Genomic DNA, 15368 nt, shown 5'->3' with positions numbered 1-15368 from the left:
GCTGGTGAGAGATGTAGAATCTAGGCCCCGCCCACATGGGAGCTGGTTAGAGATGTAGAATCTAGGCCCCGCCCACCTGGGAGCTGGTTAGAGATGTAGAATCTAGGCCCCGCCCACCTGGAAGCTGGTGAGAGATGCAGAATCTAGGCCCACCTGGGTGCTGGTTAGAGATGCAGAATCTAGGCCTTGCCCACCAGGGAGCTGATTAGAGATGCAGAATCTAGGCTCTGTTTACCTTGGAGCTGGCGAGAGATGCAGAATCTAGGCCCCGCCCACCGGGGGAGCTGGTGAGAGAGATGCAGAACCTTGTCAGACCCAGATCTCCTGAATCTGACTCTGTGTCTAATGAGGCCCCCTGGTGATTCATGTGCACATGCAGGTCTGAGAAGGACTCCCTAGCGGACTCCTCGCCTACTAAGTTCTCTGCTGCCTTCTGTTTACAGCAGAGGAAAATCCTTTCACATTCCACCTGTTCTTACTCCTCCAATCCAAGGGCATCTATGTGAATTGGTAGGTTCTTTGTAAGAATTAGTGTTTCATGAAAGGTTTTCAAAATTGGACTAGTCATTTTGATCATCTCTTCAGCTGTCACCTGGCATGATAAGAGCTTCCACTTATTGAGCCCTTGCTCAGTGACAGACACTCTGTGGAACACTCAAGGTGTTTCCTCTGATTCATGAGATTAAGGAACCTTGAAAAGTGAGGTCACACGAGAGTGAGCAGTGGAGCTGAGCTCAGACTGAGGTCTCCTCTTGGAGCGGTGTTCTTAGCCACGTGCCACCTGTGGGACCCAGGAAAACCCTGTGGGAAGCAGTTTAGTTGGAGGTCCTGGGTCACCCCTCCATCCTCGATGGCTCGGCTCAGGCAGCAGCCCCATGCGGTGTGGACAGGACCCTCCAAGCACTCATCTCAGGGGTTATGTACCAATTGTGTGACTATTGGGATAATGAAATATTCCAGCTCGTCTGGGGTTGCAGCTCGTCTGTGTCTCCTCACCCCGTATCCTGGGCACCTAACAGTCGTGGACACGAATATCTGGAGGAACCACGGCCGGAGTGGCAGGCCTGTCGGGTCTGTTCCTGGCTCTGCGTGGTGGTAAACGAGCACCTCTGCCCATCTGCCCCCGTGTCCATCCACTGTCATAAGAAAGGAAGGGGGGGGGGGCTCCTGGGTGGCTCAGTTGGTTAAGCGACTGCCTTCGGCTCAGGTCATGATCCTGGAGTCCCGGGATCGAGTCCCGCATCGGGCTCGCTGCTCGGCAGGGAGTCTGCTTCTCCCTCTGACCCTCCTCCCTCTCATGCTCTCTGTCTCTCATTCTCTCTCTCTCAAATAAATAAATAAAATCTTTAAAAAAAAAAAAAGAAAGGAAGGAAGGGGGGCGTGTGATGTTTTCGGAAAGCTCTTCCTGCTCTGTGATCACGGGCGTAACTTTGTTTTCACGAACGCTGAAATGTCTCTGGTTCTGTGCGCTCAGGCTGGAGGTCAGGCAGCTGCTACGGACCAACACTGACCTGCAGAAGGAGCTGGAGCACGTGAAGGGAGGCGAGGAGGAGAGAAGAGGGAGAGAGGAGGCTCTGAGGTGAGTGCTCCCAGAGTCACAGGCGGTGAGATCGCTGGATTCCAGGCGCTTCTCGTCTTCCCTCCGAGCGGCTCCGCAGCGGTTTTCACATGGCTGCCCCAGCCTGAGTCCGCCACTCCAAGTCCTGACATCCTGTGGCAGCTCTTCGCGTCCTTCGGAGGAAAAGTCCCAATTCTGGGAAAGGGCTCTTCCCACCAGGCTGGGGTTTGCCTCTGCACGCACCCTTCGCTGCCGCCTCCCTGGTCAGGACTCCCAGGACGGTGCCTCCCGCACCGTCAGTGTGTCGTTGCTCACGGCCCACAAAGGGGAAAGAGCCCCCAGCCCATCAGCTGAAGCAAGATAAGAAACGGAAGTACATCCACGTGAAGGGACAGAAAGGCCTGGGTTCTGACACACGTGACCGCGTGGGCGGGCCTCCCACACATCACGCCACTGAAGGACACAGACAGGAAGGACCACACACTGAGCAATCCCACCACGTCAGCAAAGTCACAGAGACGGTGTGGGGCGGGGAAGCAGGAAGGGACGGCTGAGGGCAGAGTTCTGGAGTTGGCGATGGTGGCACGACGCCGTGAGTTCGTGGAAACCTGTACTTTCGTCCTGTACTTTACTCTAGTGGATTTTACGTTCTACAAACTTCACCTCAGTGAGAAATGCCCCCCAAAGTAAGTTAGAACACTGAGTGGAAATATTCAGCTCTCAGAATAATGAGGAAGACACAGATTGCTGGAACGAATAAGAATATTTATTTTCCGGAGAACCGTGACTAGGTTTTGTCGGAAGGCGGGACTGAAGGAGACAGAAAGGGCAGGTGCGCAGGGAAGAGCTGTTTTCCTGTCGCCTTTGAAACCCACAGCGAGGACACGAGTTGTATTTGCTTCCATTCACACCGTGCGCTGAGAAGCCCCAGTGGCGCTGCCCGTGTGTCACTCCTGCCGTCAGGATCTGCCTGCTTCTTCCCACGTGCCAGAGGCAGTGGCGGCCCGGGGGTCCTCCGGCCCTGCCCCTCCGCGGCTGCCAGCCCGGCCGCTGACACAGGCCACAGAGCGCGGTCCCGCAGTGGGGACCCCGTGCCGGCCAAGGTGCAGGGGGCTGGTAGCGGGGGCCCCACGTCACCGCGGGAGAGGTGGCCTTGGCAGCCCCGCGGTCAGCCCTCCCTGCCATCACATACAGATGTGGGCCACTGCGTGATGACGAGTAAGACGTCATCTTTTCCCTCCCACTTTAGAGAGGAAATTCAGACCCTTACGAAGAAGTGTCAAGAACTGGAGGAAATCAGGAGGGAAGAGAGAGACGACCCTGTGGAGAAGAGTCTTGAGGTATGGCTCAGCCGGGTTTCGGATTTCCTGCGTGGGCGCCACGGGGCTCTCGGCCGGGGCGGGATGGTTCTGCGGGGTCTGTCCCCTGGCTCTCCTGACTCCGACGGTGACAGTCCAGTTCCCCTTTATCTTCCCCTCGATGTCCACAAATTGGGGTTCTGAACTGATCGATTGTCAGTTAAGTGACTTTTTTGAACGAGCGTTGGAGTCTTAGTGAAGCTGAGTGAAGATCTTCCCCAAACTTCACATATGCAGAAAGTCTTAATTGTCCAACAAGGGGGTGTCCGTTCATGGGTGAGAAGGAGTGACGCTGCGTGAGGACCTCCTGCCCCCTGCCCTGTGTGTTTAATGGAAGCTTCGGACTGTGACGTCGACACGGCCTGGCGGGCAGAGCGCTCGCTCCAGCCGGGCATCTTCTCGGGGCCCCCATGCCTGCCACTGAGCTGTGCACTCGCCCAGGTGTTATTGAATGAGTGTGTGGCGAATGGCGGGTTCGAGGCAAGAGGTCAGTGCGGGCGCCCGCCTTCCTGTCCCCGTCCCCTCATGGAGGCAGCTGTGGCTGAGGTGGCCTGGTGGCCGTGAGGGCCTCCCGTGGCACCACCTTCAAGCCCTCTGGCGCCCGCAGGCCTGGTGCCACCTGCACTTGGACGGCTGGTGGCTCCTTGCTAATCCTTTTTCCCAGTTGATGGGGTCTCTCAGATGGTAGGTGCGATCTATTAACACAAATAGCAGAGGTATTACAATCCTGTGGCTGCCGTGTGCCCCCACAGGATGCCACCACGCAAACATGTGGCGGACAGCGCCGAGCTGGTAGAGGACACACGGTGGCCTCTCCACAATCCCCTCCCACGAGCCTCTGTCTGTCTGCGACAGATGTGGTAATACCTGGGGGACCACCAGGATGGCGGGGCTTTGCCTGGCGCACGCTTTAGCCAAGAAGTTCTGTGGCTTCAGAAGGTGACTTACTGTTTTATAGCAAGTGACCTGACAGACGGTCAGCGGGGCTGAGTTTCTGCTGAGGGCAGTGCTGGAGTCGGGGCCGGCTTCTGGCTTCGGAGGCTTACTTGCTAGAGTCTCCACTGGGGGGCTCTTTGCAGGACTCTGTGTGTACCTGGAAACCAGGAAAGAGCTGAAAGTCGGGAATCTGGAGAAGCCGATGGGCGCAGCTTACCTGGCAGGCAGGGGAAGGCAGGGTCGTGGCGCGCGCTCGCGGGAGTGTGAGGGTCGACAGCGTGACACCCGCTGGCCACGCGTGAGGGTCGACAGTGTGAGTCCTTCCCGATCCCGCTGGAAACTATTTCTGTTGTTCAGTAAAGCATACTGTCGTGTTCTCTGTGAGATGCTTTTCTGTGGCCGCTTTCCTGCATCCTGGAGCGAGTCGCTCTGCACAACCGTCCGTCCCCAGGGCCCCCTGCTCCCCCCCAAGCCCACGCCCACTGTCTGCCCCGGGCGGACGGGAGCCCAGGGCTGCCACGTGTGCGGCAGAGCCGAGTTTACGTGTCTCCAGGGGCCGCATCGCCGGCAGGGTCCCCCTTTCTTCCCACGCGGGTGCTCCCCGGGCTCTGAGACGGCAGGGCTCACCCACCTGTGACTTGTCCGTGATCCTGACCCCTGGGAGGCACCCGACAGAAGCCAACGTACATTCTTCTGCTTATCTTAATTTCTCTGTTAATTAAGATTAACAGAGAGGCCCGCTCGGGGTTCCCATAGACGCTCCCGTGGGAAGGAAAGCAGGTTTCCCCTATCGTCTCTTCGGTGTCCTCCGGAGCTGGAGTCACTGTAGCCCGGTCTCCGCCCCGGGCACTGACAGGCACCCGCCATCAGGAAGGTGGCCCTGGCTGGCGGGCTCCTCGCACACCAGGCCTCACACTGACATCTGGGAGGATCTGGCACCGAGGCTCAGGCCCGCTTCTCCAAGCACCTTACCGCAAGCGTGCCGCTTTCCGTTAATCCCAGCGATTCGGGATCCGGATCCTCCCCTAACTCAGTGCAAGGCACAGCGGCCGTGTCGGTACGGGGCCCTGATGAACATTCTTTTCCTCAAGGGAGGACATCCTTAATCACTGTCTCCGCGTCCCCAGACGAGTCCCCAGTCCAGTGTGTTGATTTTTATTGAGACATGTCATTGCAGATAATAAATTTGGACCCTCAAGTGTGGTAGAAATCAGGGTTATTTCAATGGTCACATAGCAGTTCTTGCTTCTTTTCACTGTGAAAACTGAGCTAGAAATCTATTGCCTTTAATCACAGAGGTCCTGTTTCTATCAGAGTCTTAGACTAAAAGAAAGACCAAACACAGGACCCCCAAAAAGCAGGTAGACCTTGCAATAACACACACGTGTCACTGAGCTCGGGAAGGACATTGTAGCATGGGAGGGGCTGCCCATCGGACCCACAGGTGGTGTCACCCCACCGTCCTCCCAGGGGAGCGCCGCCACACCGGGTCTGGGGAGGGGGATGAAAACCGACCTTCAGTCCATTTATTAGCTGCACATTGTTTCTGCAGAGATCTTGTTTGTCAAATGGCATGCTGAACAAACAGATTGTCCTCCACATTAAAAAGTCTGGTCTGACGGGCTCCCTGTGTATCATGCCGATATTCTGCCGTCTGACCCGATCCCCATCTTCCCTGCCCAGCTTAACCATCCTTTACACCTTGAATTTCTGCAGACCCCAGAAGAACCCCGACCTTCCCTTCCCACCAGCAGGCCCTCTCAGCAGGACTATGAGCCAGATACAAGCAAGGAGGGCTCCCGGCCCCCCTCTACCTGCTCCGAGGGGCGAAGAGACACGGCGGCCAGGATCCTGCAGACCCAGTGGAAGGTGTACCGACGCCAGGTGAGAGCCCGTGGAGGCCATCCCTGTGCCGTGCGGGCTGTGGGCTAGGTGCCACGGGCGTGGGTGGAAACGCGGGACAGACTCGACGCACCTGAACAGACATCGTGGGGGGTGAGGGACAGACGAGCACCTGGACCTGCAGTGGAAGGACTCGGTCCTGTGGGGAAGGAAGGGGAGGTTTCCCTTTCAGCTCATCCTCGGAAGAGGGGGAGGGTCGTTTTCCAGGTGGCAAACGACAGTGACTTGTCCAGAAGCCTCTGTTAGCTCACGGACCGGGTACGTGCAGCGGCAGGGTGGCGGGCTCCCAGGAAGACCCACTCTGGGTGCAGCCCCTGATCACACTCTGGAATCACTGCCCTGTCCCCCCGAGCACAGCCCGAGCATGGGATCCACAGTCAGGTGCATCCATTGCAGAAACAACTGGAAATTCAAACCCCCAGAGTAGCCCTCTTCTGGGGCTGTCTGGGGGGCAGCAGCTCGGGCTGTGGTCCATTTTACTGGGACTGTGAAAAACCTGCCTTGAGTGGCTGCTCCTCAGAGGACAACACCTGTAGGTTAGGGGACAGGAAGACCACCCACCAAAGCTGAGCATGTGCATCTCAGACCCCAGGAGACAAGGAGCTGTGAATCTGTAATGAGTGCCTTTGTGCTCGGGGGGAAGTGGGGCCAGGAGCCCGGGGCAAGGGAAGTGGGGTGATGAGGGGTGGGGGGATGAGAGGTGGGGGGATGGGGAAGTGGGGAGATGAGGGGTGGGGGATGGGGAAGTGGGGTGATGAGAGAGGAGCCTGGCGGACCCCCATGCTATCTCATGGAGGAGGAATGGGGCTCCTCCCCTGAGCTCCCAGGGTAAGGGTGGCAGTCTCCTTGGACAAGCTATGTGCTCAGAAAGAGCTCCCGGTTCTGCAGAACACAACAGCGCCCTTTCTCCCCAGCTGAACCAACAAAAACTCTGGAGTTCTCTACCCGCCTGAGTATCATTAAGATCTTAGTTCCAGAAGATTGTCTGTAGAGTTAAACTGTTTCTTCCCAACTTTTTTTACGAGAATGTACAGAATGTTTAGAATAGTTGAAAGAACTCCGCATATTCACGAAGGTGCTGCACAAATTCTTGCCCCCACCTCGACTCAATAGTAGTTAACGTGCAGCCATATTTCTTTTCTATACAGATCGTTTCTTTGCACAACCATGTGAGAGTAAGTCTTAGACGTGGATCTCTAGCATCTTGTAAGCATGAGGGCGTCTCGCTGACCACAGCACGTGCCGTCAGACACCCCGAAACGTGGCAGAGGTTCTCTCGTGTCCTCTGGTGTCCCCTTCATAGTCATATCTCCCCCTGTGCCCCAGGATGCCACTCAACTGTCTTTTTCAACCCCAGATCCAGTCAAGGTTGGATTTTGACCCACATCCCATGAAAGCTTCCTCTTCGGTTGTCTAAACCTCCTCAGTGTGGTTTATCAGCCCTAACCTTCTTTTCTCTTTAAAGTCATGTTCTTCCTGAAGAGCACAGGCCAGTCTCCTGCAGGGCGTCCCACATCCTGCATCTGTCCGATTGTGTCCTCGTGGTGGCCCTTAACTTGTTCCTCTGTCCCCTTTACTTCCTGTACATGGCAAGTCAGGTGTACAGGCTTGACTCGGGTTAGGTTAGGTATTTTTGGCAAGAGCACACTCCCACAGGTGGTGCTGGGCTCGTTGTCTCCCTTCGGGCGCAGGTGAGACGAGGTAGGTCTGTCCGTGTGTCTAACTGCAGGCACTGGGTAAAGTCGCGGCTGCCCGCTTCTGTTGTTGTAAGCAAACACCTTTCCCTTGATAGTGATCCCGTCAGTCTGTCGGGAGAGTGGCCTCTGTGAACCCCGGTCTCCACCTTTCGCTGGTGGCCCTACACCCTTCGTGCACGGCAGCTCAACCCATCTTTCACACGGCTGTGGGGTGACTTCAGGTCCTCCCGATACTTAGCGGCTGGTACTCTTCTGTGAAGCAGTTTTCCTCATCGGCTGGTCAGCGGGGCGTAGCTCCAGGGTCTTCCAAAAAGGCAGGCTAGAAGCTTCGCTGTTTTCCTTCAAGTACTAAGTAAACCCTGATTTCAGAGCAGGGGATTGGAGGCCAGCGAGTTTCTCCCCACGCTCTCTCTGAGGGGAGGGAGCATTGCTGCTTTTAAGATTAATGCGTCGTTTTTCTTTTCATGTTCAACGTGTCCCACATTTGGTCAGTGGCAGCGCTCGGGTCGGGCTCCTGTGCCTTTGATCTTGCTGGTGCAACCTCATTTTCTGCACAAGAAGGTGTCCCCAGCTCCCCGTCCTCCTCACCCCAGATCTGGGTGGAGCTCGCCATCTCTGAGCCACTTGTCTGTGCTGCTTTTCCCTTCATCTTTCACCCTTCTCCCCATCAGTCCCTTGCTTAATTAAAAAGACAAAACGCGGGGCTCCTGGGTGGCTCAGTTGGTTGAGCAGCCGACTCTTGATTTTGGCTCAGGTCATGACTCAGGGTCGTGGGATCGGGCCCCGCATTGGGCTCCCTGCTCAGAGGTGAGTCTGCTTGAGGTTCTCTCCCTCCCTCTCCCTCTGCCCTTCCCCTTGCTCTGCGCTCTCTCTCTCTTAAGTAATTAAAAGAAGTCTCTCTAATTTAATTAACTAATTAATTTTAAAAAGACAAAACGTAAAGTGCTCTAAGAGCAGTGCCCTAGCTCACTGCTCCCCACCAACCGGGCAGGGCTAGTCACCCGCACTGGGTTCCACCGCTCGCCCCTCCAGGAGCTGGGCACAGCTGACTTCTTGACACATGAGCTGAGTCTTTTCTTCAGGATTCTGCGTTACAAGAACTCAGAAAAATCAAATGCACATACCTACATCTGAGAATAAAGCATTTGAAAGGCCACTTAATTGGAAATCAGGGTCCTGGGACCTCAGTCCGGGGTCCTCTTGGTCTGTACCTGTTGGACTCGCCTTGGGGTACAGGGGTGTCTGAGGCCGTGAGGAGGAAGGCCCTGGACCCGCCTGGAGCCCTCCCGGCCGGTGTGGTGGCACCCCACACCCAGCCACTCTTTGAGGCAAGCTGCAGGTTGCCCTCCACAAGGCCTGCAGCCGGCTGTGGTCCAGCATGCCTCCCCCACTCAGGGTCCATTTCTGCAGCAACAAACACGGTTCCGTCTTTCCCATCTGTCTCAAGTCACGGCACGTTTCCACCCCTCCACTTTTGCTCTTTCCAGGCTTACTGTTGACTTCCTCATTCTGCAGCTCACCCCACATCCTCGCCGGCACTGTCCTCATCGGCTGCTCGGCACGATCTTCAGTCTTGATTGTTATCATTATTAAATATTCGTTCATTCATTCATTCATTTTATGTCCCCCGGTCCTCGTGCTCCCTGTTTCCTTAATCTGTCACGGGACACATCCTCTTCTGTAACAGCTATGGGCCATGCACTCTGGTGAACATTGCAGAGGAGCGGGTGGGTGTGTGTTTTGCGGACTGTGGCTTGGCCCCTACGGCACGTGCGTCATCCTGGGGTTTCCACACTAGAAGGACTCGGGCTTCACTGACGTCTGTAAGGATACACATTTTGGTTCAGCCTTGGGTGTGGCTGAATCTTTTTTCCTCCGGTCCCCGGGTGCTTCTGACGATGGGTCAGATTTGGGAGCCCGTGACCCAGACCCGTGAATGGGGGTCCCCTTTGTAGCTTCTCTGGCAGGCGGGGCCCAGCCGCTGTGTGACCGTCCGGAGAGGGCAGCCGTGTCCCCAGCTCTGGCTGGGGGCGGGGCTTCCTCACCTGGGGCTGAAGTCAAGCGCACACGGTGGTGCTCGTGAGTCCGTCCCACAGAGAGCTGCCGCGGGCGGGAGCCGCAGGTGCCACTGACAGGGCTCTTCTTTAACTGTGACTCGCCCGGAGAAAGCTGGCCATCTGGTTATGGCTGCTGGGTCCCCCGGCACGGTCCTCCAGGCAGGGGAGGACAGGGACACGTGGAGCCTCCTGGGGCTCCCGAGGAGGGGGGGGCGCCCTGGTACCGCGGCTCTGCTTTCCATCCGTGGTGATGGTGGCAGGGGCAGGATCAGGACATGAACACTGTGTTGCCAAAAATTCATCCTCATGTTAACTCATAACCTGTCTCTTTATTTCAGAAAAAAAAGGCTGTTCTGACTGAGGTAAGCGAGGTTTATTTCACCTGTTTCAAATACGTATTCTTGCAGTAGAGCGAAGTCACGGTGGGATGTCTCGGGCACTTGTTTTCCTGAAATCAGACCAGACGGGGGTGACACCAGAGTGAGAAGAATATTTGGATGATTCACACGTTCAGATTCATTCAATTACACAATCGTTTTTTCAACACAGTTTTCTCTGTCATCAGTTTGGGTCGGGTAACCCGGCGGGCCCTCGGGACTCAGAGAGGTGTTGAGACGGGTCACTGCAGGTCAGCATGGCAGGCGTGCGTTAGGGCTCTTGGGAAGGCCCGGCGCAGGGCCTGGGGAACGTGAGAGGAAGGGCTGCGGGCAGGAGACGGGCGCGCGCAGGAGCGCGGCTTACCCCGGAGGAGAGCAGGTCTGTGTGAGCCGCAGGACGCGTCGTGACAGGCGCTGGGAACCAGTGGAGTCTCCAGCCACCCCGACGGCCGTGGACGCCCGCACGGCCCTTGCCGCTGTCGCCCTCCCTCAGCCTGTTCCCCAGGCAGCCTCCAGGGCAGCATGTTTTAAATGTTAAGTAACACCCACCACTGCACGACTCACTCCCAAACTTGGAACGTGATCCAAAGCTGTTGTCTAAGGACCTTCCATGCCAAACTCCCTGGCTACCCCACCCCCCCAGCCCTGCTCATTCTCCTCTACCCAGTCTGGAGGCTTCTTGGGCACTGCTTGGAAATACCAAGCTTCCTCCTGCCACAGGGCCCTTGCACTCGCTGCTCCCTCTGCCTGGAAAGCTCTTCCTCCGGACACCTGCATGTCCTGCCCCCTTGCTTCACGCAGGAAATGTTACCTCCTCAGAGACGCTCTCTCTGAATACCCCGTGCCAGCCATCACTCCAGCCCTGGGTCCTGCTTTATCTCTCTTCGTAGCTTATATCCCTACTTGACATTTTGATATTTTACTTGTTTTAAATTGCTTGTCTCCTACTGCAATTTATTTAAAGTTCCACGGAGACAGGGACCACCTCTGTTCTTACACCACTGTATCCACAGTTCCTAGGATGGTGCCTGCCACGTGGTCGGCATTCAGCAAATATCTGTGGAATGAGTGGGTGAATGGGTGAATTTGGGACTCCTTGAAAGCCTGTCTAGCGTGTTTCCTAGCCGGCCAGCCGGCATGCACTGTCATGTTCTGCTGCTGGTCTCCCGGGTCCCCCCCGGCCTGCGTGTCCTCACCTCCCCAGGCAAGGCGACAAGACCCCCGTGTGGGGCAGGGCTGGGCTGGGTTTCTGCCGGGCTCTGGTGGCCATGATGTCAGCAGCCGTCACCCCAGCCCATGTTGCCCGCAACGAGCCCTCACCCGGGTCGTCTGCGAGCAGCGAGCCCCCCGGGTCGGTCTACACATGCACCTGCTTGTTCGAATTTGCCTGAACGAGGGTTCTCTTGCTGCGCTTTGTTGGGCCTGTTTCTGAACCCCGAGTTCAGGACATCTCCTTCACCTTGCCCCCAGTAACAACAAAGCAGAGGTGTTTCTCTTAGTGCCCTGATTCTGGAAGCGTCTAGACCTCTGGACACATGACGTGTCAGGCCCCAGTGTGCTCATGTGGCGCTCCCTAAGATGCTCAACTAAGAGCTCCCTAAGAGCTCAACCCCTTTGTCACACCGTGATGTTTCCAGCCAGGCTGCCCCCGAAATCCAGAACACTGATCTCAGAACTTAACAAAGCATCTGTGTGTGTGAAGAAATCACTTGAAATTAAGGTCAGAGGATAGATCATTTCTTGGCGACAGTTTGAGACCATGTCTGCCCTGCTTGGTTTTGGAAGATGTGTATGGAAAGCATGAGGCATGGGATGGACTGCCCAACGTGGAAACGTAATTGCGTGTAAATTATGGACAAATACTAGCCGCTAAACGTCATAGCGTTTAACAGAGGATTCGGTTTGCCATGGGAGGGGAAGCCCGTGCCTCCGTCTGTGTGGACGATGGGCATGCCTCTTCCTGTGGGAGGCGCTGGGCGGGTGACAGAGGCCGTGGCTCTGCACGAGCAAGAGAGCTTTGCCCTCCGGAGCCCCCTCCCCTGCACCCGCCGCCTTCCAGGGGAATTCACCTCCCTTCTCTCTCCCTGTCCCTGCCAGGCGGCCACGGCACTCCAGGCAGCTTTCAGGGGACACCTAGCGCGGGTGAAGCTACTGTCAAGCCAGGCGTGTGCTTCAGAACCCCCCGGCCTGCCCGGCCAGGTAACCCTGGGGGGCCAGACGCGGCAGGGGCGCTAACCGCTCTCTCTACGTGTCCCGTCTCGTGCCTCCTCGACCGGGGCAGCGCGGCATCTCGGTGCCCGTGTCCCGCCTGGCACCTTGCTGTCCGTGGGGAGCCAGGCGGGGCCAGGCGGCGAGGCTGTGGTGCACACGCCAGAGGGATTGAACTTCAGGGGCCATGTTGCTTTGAGGTGCTCACGTATTAGGCAGCAGGCCCGCCTCACAGTTAAGACAGAAGCTTAAAAACCCAGTAAAGATTAGCGTTTTCTATATCCATCCCTCCTCTGCGAAAATGACAAGACGTTCATTTTAAGAATCTCTAGAGTCTGAGCGTCAGGAGGCTGCTGGGCACATAGTCAGTGACCAGGTGAGCCACCCGGAATGGGGCCATGCTCACCGGGCTCTCTGGGGGCCAGGCGGGGGCCCTGCCACACCCGGGAAGTGGGCAGAGGCTCCCAAATGGCTCTCTTCCCCACTGTCGTGTCACTGCAGGACCCTCCGCCACCACGCGTCCCGAGCCCCGCCATCCAGGCTGAGGATGACCCAGGGCAGGAGGAGGCCATCACCACCGTCCAGTCTGTCCTCCGGGCGCACCTGGCATGGCTCAGGCACAGGTAAGTCCAGCTGGCAGGCTCCCCCGTTCTGTGTCGCCGGGAGACGCGGCCGGACGACAAGGCCAGCCCGCAGTGCGCAGGCGCAGGCCATGGGAGCCAGGACCTTGGCGAGTCGCCCGAGCACAAACGCCCGTGCAGAGCTCCTCCCACGTGTGCAGGTGGGGTAGCCCGCCAGTGCTGGCCCTCAGGAGGGGCCTTCCTGCCTGCAATGGCTCGCTCGTGCTGGGGGAAAACCCGCAGAAGGGCGTAAGCACCGCATGGTGCTGCTCCCCACCAGTCTGTAGGCTGGCTCGCCTGTCCTAACGCATCGCCCTTTAAAAAAAATGTGATGCGACCCCAGTGTTCAGGGGGATGTGGGCGTTGTCAGGTCCTTGGCACAGCAGCTCACACTCGTTCTCACCTGCTGGGGCCGCAGAAACTCAGACTCCATCCAGGTCGACTCGGGCAGAGTGGGATCTGCAGCCTGCAGTGAGGTGAAGGGAGTGTCTGTCGAGGTGCGAGGGCAGGAGGCTCAGGCTTCCCCTCTGGTTCCCAGTCCACCCGTCACTTTTCAGTCTCTGCTCCCTCTCTGCCAGAGGAGAGCAGTGGAGCAGAATCTTCCGGTCCTGGTTCTGGACGAGCTGGGACAGCCGGGGCGCAACACAGGTCAGGGTCCTTCCCGGTGCCGCCAGCCACAGCCAGGTGGGGCCGAGCTGCATGGCCAGTGGCCATGTCCACGGGGCTGGCAGTGGGTACAAGAGACTGGGGGAGAGGGGCGCCTGGGTGGCTCAGTCGTTGGGCGTCTGCCTTCGGCTCAGGTCGTGATCCCAGGGTCCTGGGATCGAGCCCCGCATCAGGCTCCCTGCTCAGCGGGAGGCCTCCTTCTCCCTCTGCCTCTCCCCCTGCTTGTGTTCCCTCTCTCGCTATCTCTCTCTCTGTCAAATAAATAAATAAAATCTTTAAAACAAAAGAAAACAAAAGACGGGGGGAGAGGAGGGTGTCTGAGGCCTGACCTCGGCGTGTGCCCCTTGTGTTCTGCAGCACATCCGTGAGCCCCACCGGGGCCTCGGGCGATGGGGGCGTCCTGTAAAGTCCAAGCGGCCGGTCTCTCTCTCTTTTCCAGCGCCTCTGGTCAGAGAATGGCCACTGCAGCTTCTAGGAGGAGGAGACCCACTCTGGCCACCCCCCGCCCGTCGCCTGCTGTGCCCTGCCCTGCTTCTCCTGGTACTTTCATTTCATTTTGAATTTCCATGCGAGGGGCCGCTGGGGCCCTCTGAGCCCCGAGCAAAGAGCAGCCGCTGCCCTGGAAGCTTGGGGTGTGCGGGCACGTGTGGGGGCCCGTCCCAGTGCGACGCCCTGCATGCCTCCACCGAGCCTCCCGCCTACGGCTTCGTCCCTCGTCCCCGGGCCGCGGAGAAACTCCAGTGCCAGTCACGGCGGCATCCAGGCACCTGCAGGCCCCACGGTGGGAGCTCGTGGCTTGTGTGTCTCTGGTTTTTATTCTTGGCTCTGCTGGAGTTGCGTGGTTTCCCCGCCTTGGGCCGGTGCTTTTCCTGTTTGTTGGTTTTAAGTAAACTTTTGCTTGTATTTGCTTTTCTACCTCATCACGGTCCAAAAACAGTGCAGAGATCTCTGGGCCCGGCAGGGGCGCTGTGCCTCAGCTGCGAGGCCGGTCCCTGCTCTGCCCGCTGGCTGACGTGGGGTCCTCGCAAGCGAGGTGGAGCCCCCCGCGAGTCCGACGGCCCTCACACGGTTGGGCACCTCCCTGTGTGGGGCGCGCTCGCACTATCAGTAACCGCTGGAGAGGAGCAGGGAGGGGGTGCTGCGAGCTTTGGCGCTGCCATCGGACCCAGAGACACGTCTTGAGGGCTCATCTGTGAGGGTGGCACGCGGTCACCACGCGGCACTCGTGGGAAGGACTTCTCCCATCCCGAGCTCTTCGCTCGCACAGATGGAGAAGGGCAGGTGCCGTGGGGAGCAGTGCCTCATTTTGGGACAAACTACAAAAGGAAGCAGTTTTCTGAGCCAGAGCCCTTTGGGGTAGAGAGCCAGGTGGAGGTGACTAGCCCTGTCCCTGTCTGCTGCCGGCTCTGTGCGGGGCGGGCGCCTGGAGTGTGCGTGTTGTTTCAGGTCAGGAGGACAGCGACACGAGCAGCGGGGAGACCGTGGAGGGGCCGGTGGCCAAGGACGAGGCGCCGGGGCTGTGGGGGCCGGAGAAGCCAGCAGCCTTGCAGCCCTGCTCTGGTGAGTGGGGGGGGCCGTGGCTGGGCGCGGGGGGCCTGGCCACCCTGTCCCTTCTGGGGCCGGGTCCTGGAGGATGTCTTGCACCAGCTGAGGGTTCGACGCCGTGTCTGACCCAGAGATCACGACTCACTTTCCAGCCTGTCGGAGCTTGCAAACTGTGAACTTTGGTATTTGCTCCATAAACTCCATGTACAAAGTTCAAGGAGCAAACATGAACAGCACAGGGGCGGGGTGGGGCGGGCAGGGAGGATGTGCAGGTGAGCAGGGAGGACACGCAGGTGGGCAGGGAAGACGTGCAGGTGAGCAGGGAAGACGTGCAGGTGAGCAGGGAAGACGTGCAGATGTGCGGGGAGGACGTGCAGGTGAGCGGGGAAGATGCACAGGTGGGCAGGGAAGACGTGCAGATGTGCGGGGAGGACGTGCAGGTGA

The 15368-nt window shown here is 58.1% G+C and overlaps 1 protein-coding gene across 5 annotated transcripts in view; it reads left to right on the top strand.

Annotated features, from left to right (window-relative positions):
- Window positions 1-15368, top strand: part of IQCE (IQ motif containing E) — a 45639-nt gene that overhangs the window by 26913 nt on the left and 3358 nt on the right. For 4 of the 5 annotated variants that reach the window (XM_032394105.1, XM_032394103.1, XM_032394101.1 and 1 more), the window contains 8 exons: window positions 1475-1579; window positions 2808-2898; window positions 5569-5736; window positions 9847-9870; window positions 11983-12084; window positions 12595-12716; window positions 13819-13919; window positions 14826-14939. In XM_032394105.1, coding sequence (XP_032249996.1) covers window positions 1475-1579; window positions 2808-2898; window positions 5569-5736; window positions 9847-9870; window positions 11983-12084; window positions 12595-12716; window positions 13819-13919; window positions 14826-14939 — 827 coding nt within the window. The remainder of the gene's footprint in view (window positions 1-1474; window positions 1580-2807; window positions 2899-5568; window positions 5737-9846; window positions 9871-11982; window positions 12085-12594; window positions 12717-13818; window positions 13920-14825; window positions 14940-15368) is intronic. The other variant, XM_032394102.1, reaches the window with a different exon arrangement.

Source organism: Phoca vitulina, unplaced genomic scaffold (genome assembly GCF_004348235.1).
Source record: "Phoca vitulina isolate PV1807 unplaced genomic scaffold, GSC_HSeal_1.0 scaffold79, whole genome shotgun sequence".
Taxonomy (NCBI): domain Eukaryota; kingdom Metazoa; phylum Chordata; class Mammalia; order Carnivora; family Phocidae; genus Phoca; species Phoca vitulina.
The sequence above is the reverse complement of the archived record's forward strand: the minus strand, read 5'-3'. Positions and strand labels throughout refer to the sequence as shown.